This window comes from Melanostigma gelatinosum, assembly GCF_949748355.1.
Source record: "Melanostigma gelatinosum genome assembly, chromosome: 14".
Classification (NCBI taxonomy): domain Eukaryota; kingdom Metazoa; phylum Chordata; class Actinopteri; order Perciformes; family Zoarcidae; genus Melanostigma; species Melanostigma gelatinosum.
The window spans coordinates 17,802,781-17,815,114 of NC_136647.1; the positions used below are offsets into that span (position 1 = coordinate 17,802,781).

General features: G+C 41.3%; 1 protein-coding gene across 1 annotated transcript; it reads left to right on the plus strand.

The window, feature by feature from the left end:
* Window positions 1–892: 892 nt before the first annotated feature.
* On the plus strand, window positions 893–2,666 carry LOC306787917 (transcription elongation factor SPT4). The gene is made up of 5 exons (XM_079283228.1): window positions 893–1,438; window positions 1,749–1,855; window positions 1,943–1,998; window positions 2,214–2,267; window positions 2,383–2,666. Exons 1-5 carry the CDS (start codon window positions 1,301–1,303, stop codon window positions 2,448–2,450), a joined length of 423 nt encoding a protein of 140 aa, XP_079139354.1. The 5' UTR covers window positions 893–1,300; the 3' UTR covers window positions 2,451–2,666.
* The last annotated feature ends 9,668 nt before the right edge of the window (window positions 2,667–12,334 follow it).

A 12,334-nucleotide genomic window follows, 5' to 3' on the forward strand; every position in this document is an offset into this window, starting at 1 on the left:
CCTGTACTCATGACAGAATATGGAAGTGCTTTTCACAAATAACGTCGTGCTTTTCAAAGATATAAGACGCTTTGGATGAACATTTTTTATTTCATAAAGTCGTATCAATCGCTGTCAAACCAATGCAGTCGAGTAAAAGTAGTGTTTCACTCTGAAACGTAGTCACGTAACATCAACATACGATCATAAAATTAAAATTCAAGTACAGCACAACGTTACTTTAATAAAGGCATTTAGCTATTGTAGGCTACACCACAAATTAGCTACAATTCCCTTATTTGAAATCTAGAATTAAAATAACAAGGTAGCAAAACCTTCTCATATTGATAATTAACGTGGATGGATAGATGGATATTCATGTGCCAAAATGTAGTAAAAGTAAACTGTGCGCCATTGAATTTTTATTTGGCATCGTTGAATTGTATTACAAATCTCAGTATTGATCCAACATTTTCCATAAAAAATAATAGCTAATGCTAATGATAGGTGATATAACAGCAGTATTGACAATAACGATAATAAAGAAAACTATAAATGAAAACAGACAGTGTCACAGTTCATTTAAAAAGCATGTAGTTATAGTAAAATAAACTAAAAAGAAAAACCGACAGAGGGAGACATTTTGTGAATGTTGGTCGTGGACTAACTATTTAATGTAACAGAGAAGATTAGTACGGAATGTCTGATCCAGAGGAAAACGTTTTTGTTCATAAATTGTGAGTGTGAATCAAAGGGCTATATCATGGAGATAATCACTGCAGCATTATCAACAGTCAAGGGAATACACAGGATCTTAAAATGTACCCCATGACACACAGGAGCCAGTGAGTCCAAATGCTAGAATCTGTTTGGATTAAAGTTAGGCATGTGATTTTTTTTTTCTTAAGTATCCATATGGTCTTCATTTAGAGATACAAAAAAGTAATTATCCTCCACTTCTCGGTTTATCCATCCATAATAAGTAGTTGCTTTTGCATTGAAACATCTATTATTTTAGTATAATCAAAACGTTTTCACTGTTCTGGATCCCGATGGTTGGAATGGTTGAATTACAAGTATGCATGACCAAATACATCAGTCAACGTTTAGTATTTGCATGCCACGTTTCAGGACATAGTGGAACTAATATACTGTATGTGACTATGCATAACAACTCAAACATAATCCCTGTAACTGAAATAATTGTTTTAAATAATGGAGGTATAACTATTTTTAAACAGGCGCACAATATGGACCCCTCTGCTGGGTCAACAAGGCCCTCGCGGCTCGCAGTCGGTGACGTAATTCCCCGGCGACTGGAATGATTGAAAACATTAATCCGGTTGATATTTCAGTATTACACCAGTGTTTTGTCCGGGAGCTGGACATAATGGCTTTGGAAATGGTCCCCAAAGACCTTCGCCATCTGCGAGCCTGTCTTCTTTGTTCTTTAGTGAAGGTAAACGCTCAAACTAGCGTCCCTGCTAACGTGTAGCCGCTTCCTGCGCGCTGTATTTGTCTTCTGTTGTCAAACAAATGAATGTAAGCTCTAAAGTAATGCTTTTACTGTTACCTTTATTTACTTAACAATACCAATACACATACTGAACCCGTTCCATGGTCTAGTTTGTTCGTCTACTTACTAAATTCAAACGTATCCTGTCTGTTGGTACGTGAAGTAGCTTGTGTGCTACTTCACATGTTTGTATCCATTCTTGACTCTTACTATTGTCCTTGATTCAAGTGTTCCCTCCTCTGGTTTTCTTTAGACCATCGACCAGTTTGAATACGACGGCTGTGACAACTGTGAGTCGTACCTCCAGATGAAGGGGAACCGGGAGATGGTTTATGAATGCACAAGTTCCTCATTTGATGGGTAAACGTTAATTCAGCATCGATTATTTAATAAATCAACCTTTCCCGTTGTTTTCTGGATGTTTACCATTCCCGTCTGTGTCCACAGTGTGGTATCCATGATGAGTCCTGAGGACAGCTGGGTAGCTAAATGGCAGAGGATAGGTAAGGATGTGTGCCTGTACTGAAAGATGCATTAATCCAGTTTGACCATGATGGAGTAGAATAACTCTAAAGTAAGGGAAGAAGACAAAGTATCAATATTATGTCAATAAGGACCTTATTTACTCAAACGGATACATCCAGTTTTACAGTTGGCATACCCAAATGCTGTTGAGATAAATAACATTTGTGGATATTGTTTTTGCTCCATCCTACAGGCAACTTCAAGCCAGGTGTGTATGCAGTATCAGTGACAGGCAGACTACCTCCAGGTACACTTTATCTAAACTAGTCTGCCTCTACGCAGGGAATTACATGTTTGGCTTTTTCTTGATTTGGAATTCCTTCCTTATTATTGCATTGTTAATTCTCCTTTTTTCCCCGAAGGTGTGGTGAGAGAGTTGAAAAGCAGAGGAGTGATCTACAAATCCAGAGACACAGCAGTGAAGACATAAACCGGATGGCTTCCGGTTGTCTGTTCAGCCACACCAGAGCGGCGTCACACTGCTGGGACTGCATTGGATCACGTCTGTGATGAAGGAACTGCCCTTCAACTGTTCAATTTGTGTGTGATTAGTAATATCAGCATGGCTGCTTATAGGGGAGAAGAAGTGGGTATTTTGTATTTCTTTGGATAATTGAGGAAAAAAAAAATAAAGGACTGTTTTTATAAGAAATGTGAGTTATTGTCTTTAGCACAGTCAACACTGTTATTTGCTGAGCCAGCATTCAGTTGACAGTGAACAGACGTGGGTGTCACATATTTGACAAAAAAAGATGATGCAGCACACTGGAAGAAATAGACAATAGCCAGAATTTGTCGCTAAAAAACAGCTTAATATTTTCCCCTGAATAACTCGTACCAAACACAACCCATCAAGGTCCACAGTGTACATATCACACACATTCATCAACTTGTTTTTGCAAAATACATCAAATTGGTGTGTCGAGAGAGAAGTCCTAACTTAATTTACAAAGTGGATTTTTGAATCTTGTGGAGACGTCCGTGTCCCCATCGTGAGTTGTAATGCCGTTGGTGATCTCAAACTTTTCATGAAAAACATTCATCAGTTCACAAATCAAATCCCTCCACTCCTTTGGATGACCACATGCCTGCAAAAGTAATTGCCTCTGCTTCTGTATTCTCGTTATAATATACAGAATTTAAATCACAACCAAAACCTCGTTCCGATCCGTGTCTCAACTTCCCACTGAACCATCAGAGTTCAGAATCAGAACCGTTTATTGCCATTGTATGTTGAACATACAAGTTCATCGTATTCATAGAGAATCACTGAGGTCTGCTGACCCAGCGACTGATTTGAAACACCAGAGAGGAGGAACTAAACCGTCTTACCACTTTTGCTCTGTACAAATGCTAATACAACACCCCTGTACTTATTTATTTGGGTCGCAAGATGGTGCTTTACAGAGTGCTGGAATTACAGGCAGTACCAAACATTGCCAATAGGGGGAACCATCAGCCAAACGTTTGCATTATTCTCACCTATCGTCTCATAAATAGTTTCTCTGGTTAAGTTTGAATTGCTTTCTCGTTTCCATCACTTCTTTGGCTGCAGTTTCATTGTACAAGAGTCTGTAATACGATGTGCACTCTTATAGGTGGGCTTCTATTACTCTGGAGGAAGATGTGTTTGTTGCTAGAAGCTCTGGGCATTGTCTAATTTACTGTAACCTGATGGACCGGGGTCATGCACACAGGGGACTCCTTAAAACTGTGGAAGGGAGCACAGTGACTTCTTGCTAGTGTCTTATTAGATGAGGGTTTCACTGCACCTGGGGCTGATATCTAGTTACAGGGCACGGTTTGTGAGTCAACAGAGGCTGTGAGGTGCAGCATCATACATCACATAATACTATTGTCAGAGTATGACATTCATAATTATCGGTCCAACGTGTGGGGCACAGAAAGATGTGTATGCATGAAAGGAATTTAAAGGGCCATCTTATGACTTACAGATGAGAATTTGCCCCCCCACTAAAATTAAATTCATATTTTTATTCCTAGGGAGTTCAAAATGCAAACATATGCAACAACCTTGTTTTTAAAAACTACATATTCACTATTTCAAATATTGTTAAAATACCAGGAGAGGATTTAATCCATCTGTTTTGAACAGTGATATAATAATGACTTCTTATGGAATGCATCTCTGCAAACATACCGTGGCTGAACAAACACGAGGTATTCAATACAATATTTGAGCGCCTCGCGCTGCAGGATGCGGAGGAGTGCAACATGTAGATTTTGTCGGCCCTTAGCAGGCCGTGACACCAAAACCACGTTTCCAATAGAAGCCTCATTCCAGCAGCGTGTGAGGAGAGCAGCTCTGTAGCAGAGTTTAAGTTGCTGCCCACGTCTCATAAGGTTTTATGCAGTTTTTTTTTCAACACTTTAAATGGATCATTCATGATTGGCTGTGATAACTTTCTCATCAAGTTCAACAGGACGATCAGCACGCAGAGCTGCAGCGTTACTAAAGAACTTGTAACAGGTGTATTATGACCTCATGTGGCAATTGTTAAAATGTCTGTTCACTTTTTTTTGGGCCGACTTGCTGCCACATTAAGGACAAGAGGCCCACAACGGACAGCAGTTGACTGATGTAGCACTATTAACAGTATTTGTTCACTGAAAATCAGTGAAAATGATTTGTTTATCAAAATCCATCAACGATTACAGCGTAGATACACTGCAAAAAGGACGCAATAAAAGTGGTCCAAACTCCTTGTGAGCTCCATATGAAGTTGATAAGGCGGAGAGACACCGTGTACAGTTATAACACCGTCCCAAAAGTCTACCTCCCGGACTGTCTCTCGCTCCCCTGGGATCTCATTGACACTCTCTACCTGCTCACTGTTCTGCTGCCTTCACGTGCGCACAAATCACAAATACGGTCACAAATACGGCCGAAAGAAATGGATACTTTTACAAATACATTCAAATAATAAACACAAAATTAAAATCATCCACTCGGTCTGTTCTTTTAACCACTCAACAGTCAATTCACTCCCTCACCCTCAGCAAACAGACTGGCGCATCGATGACCTCTTGATCACGATACAAATGACAAACTGCTTTTTCAGCAAACAAAATACAGTCAAATCATAAAAATTCTTTCCCTAACCAACACACAAAACAAACAACGTTACTTTAATGCATCACAGCGGCCGCTGCGTATCATAAACACAAGTATAATATCTGCTTTGGCTGGGGTTCGAACACGGCCCTCCCGCGCGGCACCCGGGGATTCTTTAGCTAAAACTCCCTAAACCGTTTCCCATTCATTTTCAATGGTAGTCCTAAACCAGTACGGATGTAATATATCTTTGGCCACCAGCACCAGCAGCGCTGTGGTGCCGTTTTGCGAGAGAAAGATTTTCTCCGGTGTTTGTCAGTCAGTCGGAGCCTGGAAAGAGCATCGACAGACAGCCCGCATTTTCCGGATCTATTCGCTGGGTGGACACTACGTTGAACGGTAAGTCATTAAGATGAATAACAATGAATTAAAATGTCATGACAATTAGTCTGGGCTGTCTGACATTCACTTGAAAGCTTCAAAGATAAAGTTAGTTGTGTTGTTTTTGTGTTATTGTGTCGAAGGCGGACTTCTGTATGAGTTCGTTACCTTACAACGTAACGTAATCTGGAGCCGTTAACGGTTCATATCGGTTAATTCATGTCCGACTTTGATGCGTTTTTGTGACCAAAAGTATCACAAGTTAACACGAACGTGCATTCAAATAAAATGAGTTGGCGTTTACTACGCATGTCAGTGAACACAGAGGCTGAGCAGCGGCCGGTTGAGGTTGTGGTGAACGTAAGATATACTCTGTTACTTTACGGACACGGAACAAAAGAACAACAAGCTGTGACCGGACCCGGTGGTTCATGTGAATCACGTTAACGTTAAATAAACATGCACGTCTCCGTTGTATCACGTCACGTATCGTCATTAATGCATGTAGTTCATAGTTATGTACATTAACTGCTCCACGTGTGTTTGACAGCATTAGTTACTAACGTTAGTTACTTGGCAGATTCAGGATATCAGACAAAATATACTCAACTAATAAATGATGTGTTATTACAGATTAAACTACCAGCAGTATATAAAGTCATTAAAGTGATGAACACATGCTTTTTTGTACTTTTACTGAAGTCAGACTTTGAGTAAGTAAGATTTGAATGCAGGACTTTCACTTAAAGAGTATTTACACCATGTGGTGGTATTAATACATATTTTTTTACTGAAGTACAAGATGTGTAGACTTTCTCCATCACTGTTAAAATAATGTTTATGTACAAGAAGTGCAAGAAGATATTCATTTAATGACGTTCTAATTCTCGTCTGTTTGCATCTCAGTGATGGATGAAGATGAAGAGCTGGAGAGAGGGATGCTGAGTATCTCCTTCAAAGCCACATGTGCAGAGCTGTGAGTAAACATTTGATGTCTTTCATTTCTACCACCTGAAGATTTAAAATCAGTTACAGTTCAGCCGGTTTGCTGACCGGTTAATTGTGTGTTCTATTCAGTGTATATGATATGTTTTTTGTTTGTTTACCAGCTGTTTCTGCATTGATGACAGCCAGACAACAACAGGCTCCGGGAACAGAAAGAGGTTTTTCACCAAAAACGTTCTGCCATCAACAGACAAGCCTGGGACCATGACTTCTTATCCCACGTGAAGCATTGAACCGTTCTGTCTCATGTTTAGGTGTTCTGCTTGTTGTCCTTGTGACTATGAATTGATACCAGTCATGATGAGGGTACGTAGCACTCTTTGTTTCCTTATATGGATAAAAAGAAACAATATGTATGTATGAAACTGCTGTGTTACTAACACCTGAATGCATGTGTTTGAAGTGTGCCATGTTGCTTCACCTGCCTAGGTTACATCACAATGACACACACTGAATATTAACCCATTGAAAGACAAACACACGTGTATGAATGAAGTATATTCTTTATATATTAATGTGAGAAACAGTCTGTCATTGGATACGGCTGAGAAAGGTGAAGTAACGATACTAACAGTTGTGTTTCTTTGTCAAAATATAAATTACTGACAAGGTGTTTTCCATTGTAGAACCATCTGCTACACTGGCTGCACCAACTCATCTGAAGGGTTCACAAGTAGATGGTAAATACATCCAACATGTAAACACATCTGTCATATTCACTGTGCTCATATCTGTTATAAACCGTTGATTGTGTTTTGTGATCCTTCTCTCCTTGCAGCCGCCGCTGTAACTGTAAGGAGACCAGTGCCTGTTCCTCAGGAGCTCACGTGTCTGCTGCCAGAAGGAGCGGGTCGTCCAGCAACAGAGGCGACTGTCACAGTCCCTGGTGTGTGTTATTTGACCTGTATTTGCATCTTAAAAATATACTTCATGTAGTGTTCATCAAAACTGTTGTTAATTCTATACAGTTCCTGCTGCACTGTATTCAGACAATAGGTAGGCAGCACTCCAGTGTCCAGCTTGCTGAGTTTCACAGACTACAGTGTAGCTGTCATGTTACATCCTTGCTTCATCTTACTGTCAATAATAATGACAACATGTTTAATATTCTCTGTAGTGTCAGAGGCACCCCTGATTTCTCCTGAGACGTCTGCAGAGCCCGCTCAACTGTCACCTGCACAGAGAGATCAAAGTTAGTGTGAGAATGTTTTTCATGTCAAAAGATTAAATCAAGACGCACCCAAAATCGTACTAATTTGCTCCGTTTATTCTTGTCTGACTAGGTGAGCCATCACCCAGGACGTTAGCTGTCCCCACCCGTCCTCCTCCACAGCTCCCTGGCTACGAGCATGAAGTCAGCCAGTGGACCTGTTCACAGCAGCAGAGGATCTGGATGAAGACGGAGCTGGAATCCACGGCTCTCTGGCCAGGCTGCTTTCCTGTGCGCAACCTCATGAAGATGGTGTCATTGTGACGTCTCCCTCCCCAGCCAGAATGAATCCACAGCATCTCTGATCTTCCTCCTCCAAAGTTCTTTCAGCTGGAACTGGATGCTACAAGGAAAAGGGTGGAGGACAGAAGACAGCAGAAGAGGAAGAGGACTGAATCCCAGCCCACAGGTCGCAAGTGTCGATTCTGTCAGATGGATCTGAAGCAGGATCCAAACAGTCCTCACATCCACACGGGGTTCCCTGGACTAACAGGGAAGTACATTTACTGCCCTGGTAAAGTCTTTTCCTTTTACAAAGACCAGGGCAGACGACCTGCTTTTTATGAGACAGTACGATACGGTAATACTTCACGGTCTATTTTCTCAATGACTTTTTACATATATCCCCGTCATGTTATGCCGTTTCTTCGTAGTCCAAAACGTTTTATAAATTACGTTAAAGATTACGCTATTTGTGGCATGAATTCGAGTGCTTCGTGTGGCGCGCGTGACCGCGACAGAAGAGGCGCGCGACCGCGTCTCACACTACTTCACTCTACGCTGCCACAAAAACGTCATTTTTCGCCTTTTATTCTACGTTTTCTGATGGACTCATTCACTCATGTGTACAATGACTGTATAACAACTCTGTTGCTCGGTCGATTATTCTTTACAAGTACTCTATAACTATGCAATACTTACAGCTCGGTCAGTCTGATAAAATCTGGATCAGCCTATAAATACAATATTGCAGAATTCAGTTAAATAGGTTTCTGCGCTCACCTTCGTTTGTACCGGTACAATCAGACTGTCGAGCTGCTCGCACGGCACTGGTGGCAATTACCAGCAATCCCAGCCTCAGAGGGAAAAAAACAACGCCTTTTTGGTTCTGGAAAAATAAAGAGAGGTCCATTATTTCTCTAATCCGAAGCTCTGTATCGTATCTATCACGTCGGGGTCACCATCTGTTGTGAAAAATAAAGTTATCTCCCACACTCAGAGCGGATTTAAGAGGATAATGAAAGCTCTCACGAGGCGTTATAGTTATATTAAAAGCAATAGGTTTATTTATCAACAGAGTTATTCAGCCCTGCAGTAATACGTGCACGGGTCACTAATAGCTTCGCTCGCAGAGCTCCACCATTTAGACACGCTTCATCATAGCAGCGTAATCATTTATGTAAGGTTCCGCCTCTAGAGGCCCATTGGTTCAAGTCAAAGTTGCAGGCTGAGCATGTTTTTACATGTATTCAACCTGGTTGGAGCCTGAGCATATCCGCCCACACTGGCCCGTCCCAGAAGGTGTAGTCATCTGTCAGTGTGTAGTGAGATTTTGAGGCGAGAGGACCTGGAAAGTATGTGAAGAGGGAGTCTGCTGGGGCGTTGTCCCTGAATCTCACTTTCTATTGTTCCTTCCTTATCTATCTAAAGATGGCGGCCTGTTTCTTGTGGCGCAGTTAAAGTTATTAATCTCCCTCTTACTTCTCCCTTGCCCTAGCGTGTACTGTGAGTATTGCGTGAGTGATTATTAAATCTGCATAACCTAGTGGCTATTTAAAGCTGCATAACCTAGTGGCTATCAAAACTGCAAATAAGCTAATTTTCTCAACAAAAGCAATTCATTCAATATTTTCTCCCCCATTTACATCAGTTTGTTACAACTTGCTTTGACAAACGCCACCGATTATGCTATTAAAAGCAGACAGGAAGTCAAACCACCGTACACTAAAATAAGGAGATGCTGAGTTAGCCCTACTGCAGCAAATCTGCAAATCTTATACTTCAAATAATTCTTTAAAAGCATCTAATTTTAGATGCTACTCTATTAAAAAATGTAGAGGTCAATTTACAAGCTTATATATACATGCTTTACAATATATTTTTAAAATTGTACCGTGGTACAAGTAATTCTAAACAAACAATATAAATAGGACTGAGTGTTAAATTATTTTCATTTTCCAAAGTCACTTCCAATAAAGAAACAAATGTACAACATATAACTAATTTTACAATTCTTTAAAAAAAAAAGATTTAAATTTGAACACATCCACAAACTTTTGTACAATAAAGAATCATTAAAATGGAGAATAAAGTCTGTTAATCGTGAGCATTTAGGATCACATCCTGCAGTGAACCAAGACTCCCTGTCACATGCCAATCAAGTCAACAAGTTGACATCAAAACGATAAATAAAACCAACTGTCACTAAACTTGCATTCAAATTTGGAATGCCTTTCCTTCCACGAGTTTTATTCTGACCGCGCTCCCTACGGGTTGAATAATATCTTAGGTGTTTCCTGTGCTTGTGCTGCTGGTGTCCTCAGCCTCGACATCTATGTTCCCAGTGTCCTTCGCATCATCATTGGTAACCTCGCCCTAGCACAGAGGAAACATTAGCAAATAATGAGTAGGTATTCTGCAAGGTTGTTACACATTCTCTAGTAAATATAAATACCCTAACCCTAAAAAATATACATTACATTGACTATGGCATCTTCGGGCATTTGCTCAGGTGGTGAAATCACGGATCCCTCCAGCTGTTTGAATGCGAGTAGATCAGCCCTGCCTCTCACAGACACCACAGTGGGTCCAGGAGACAAATGTTTGGCCTTCCTGACTCTGACAGGGTTGTCGGTTTTAATGGAAAACGGCAGTGACACGGGGCCCGGCTGCACCGGGGCCACAACTCTAACCAGGCTGCTATTGGCCGGAGTTTGCATCACCTCATCTGCAATCTGGAACATTGTGTCGAAGTTAATGTCACATTTTTCCACCTGCTGGTGTTCCTTGTTCTTTGAGTCCTGGTTGTGGTCCACATGAGACAACACATTCACAGGACAGCTTGCCTAAAACAGTGACATAAAAAGAAATGCTCTAGACACGATACGTGTTCACCAAACTCCATCCTCCTCGACCAATTACAGCTCTGGTGTGAGTAATTGATTACATGACAGGGCGAATACAGTCAAATTCACCTACCTGGTAATGACTGTGGGTCGGGTAGGACCCTTTCTGAAGCCAACCACCTGCCCTCTGTGACGCCAAAATGTTCGGATCGTAGCACTGGTAAACTTCAAGAAGAAAAACAAAGATATTATTTGAGATTATAAAATGCAGGATTCAGGTTTGGTGTTGAAACCTACATTTGTGCATTCCTAATTAAAAATGACATGTATTCAACACACAAATTAGTATATTTCAGTATGTTACAAGTATATTGTAGCTGAAAAAAGGAATCTACTCGTAAAGTGATGTAAATAGTGTGGTTTATAACTGTTCCACCCAAACTCCTAACAGGTTAACTCATGTCATGCTCACATGGAATGTTGTAGCCAGGTTGATTTTGCGCATTAAAAGTGAAATTTGGATTTCCGTGGTTTGAGTGAGGCAATAAACTCTGGTGAATGAGCATAGCGCTGGAGCTGGAGGCCGCTTCGGCGTAGTGCTGGCTCAAAGTCACGGGTATCCCTTTGTCTGTAGTGAAGACAGTAGGCAGTGGGACTGGGGTTCCATTGTGAGCCGTCACAGGTGGAGCTTTGTTTGGACAGTAAGGATCAGCCGACTTCCGATGAGGGGTGCTCGGCAGTGAATGATTGCCTGCAAGCAACAGGAAGAAGCAAAGCATGACAACAACCTGTTAGACGGCCACACGATGAAACGTGAAAAACACTGGATTGTGGAGTTAAAATGGCAATTTAGATGTTCGTATCATAGTTATTCATAGTGATTTTCAATGTTGGGGTTTATGGACCCTTTCCAATTAGATTTTTGCAGTACTGTTCACTGTAACACTACAGGGAAATGTGTGACCATTACATTGTGTTTTCACTATCTAAATCTACTTCCCCACTGACAGTCATGCGGTGACACTTGCCTATTTGACCATATTTACTGTATCGGCTCGGGGGCCGAGGCTTCACCTCAAGACCAGCTTTTAGCTTGGCCTTGTTGTCGACGGTCAGTCTCCTCAGACTCGCCACAAGTTCGGGGTGGTCCCGCTTGAAGTTCGGGTGGTAGTAATAGCGATACTGCACGTCGTTGTATGTATTGGACACCTTGAAACCGTACAAATTGAGATTACGGAGAAAGCTCGAAAAGTTGGCCGTTTTGAAGGTGGCGGTGTTGTTCGAGGCGCTGCTGCTGTTTCTGGGAGACAGGACCTGTTGCTCGACGAGGGTCTGATCAATGACGACTACCAGTCCATCTTTGTCCCAGCAGATGGCTTCATTTAACGGGTTGTTCACCAGACGCCATAGCTTGGCAGGAAAGTTGTTAGTGTTGATGCTCTCGGTGACGCAATCTTCCACCACATCCATGCTTGTGCCTGTAGAATTGGATAAAAAGAGGTAAAGTTAGTGAAGCCTCGTCTGAATAACAGGCCAAGCGTCATCAGTTTACGTTAAATAGGTTGAGGTCAATCTTA

What these genes read in the sequence shown, in the direction of transcription:
- LOC306787917 (XM_079283228.1), top strand. Translation starts at nt 1,301, where the DNA reads ATGATTGAAAACATTAATCCGGTTGATATTTCAGTATTACACCAGTGT. An exon ending in ACAAGTTCCTCATTTGATGG is followed by an intron (nt 1,856 to 1,942) that starts GTAAACGTTAAT and finishes CTGTGTCCACAG; the next exon opens with TGTGGTATCCATGATGAGTC. An exon ending in AGCTAAATGGCAGAGGATAG is followed by an intron (nt 1,999 to 2,213) that starts GTAAGGATGTGT and finishes TCCATCCTACAG; the next exon opens with GCAACTTCAAGCCAGGTGTG.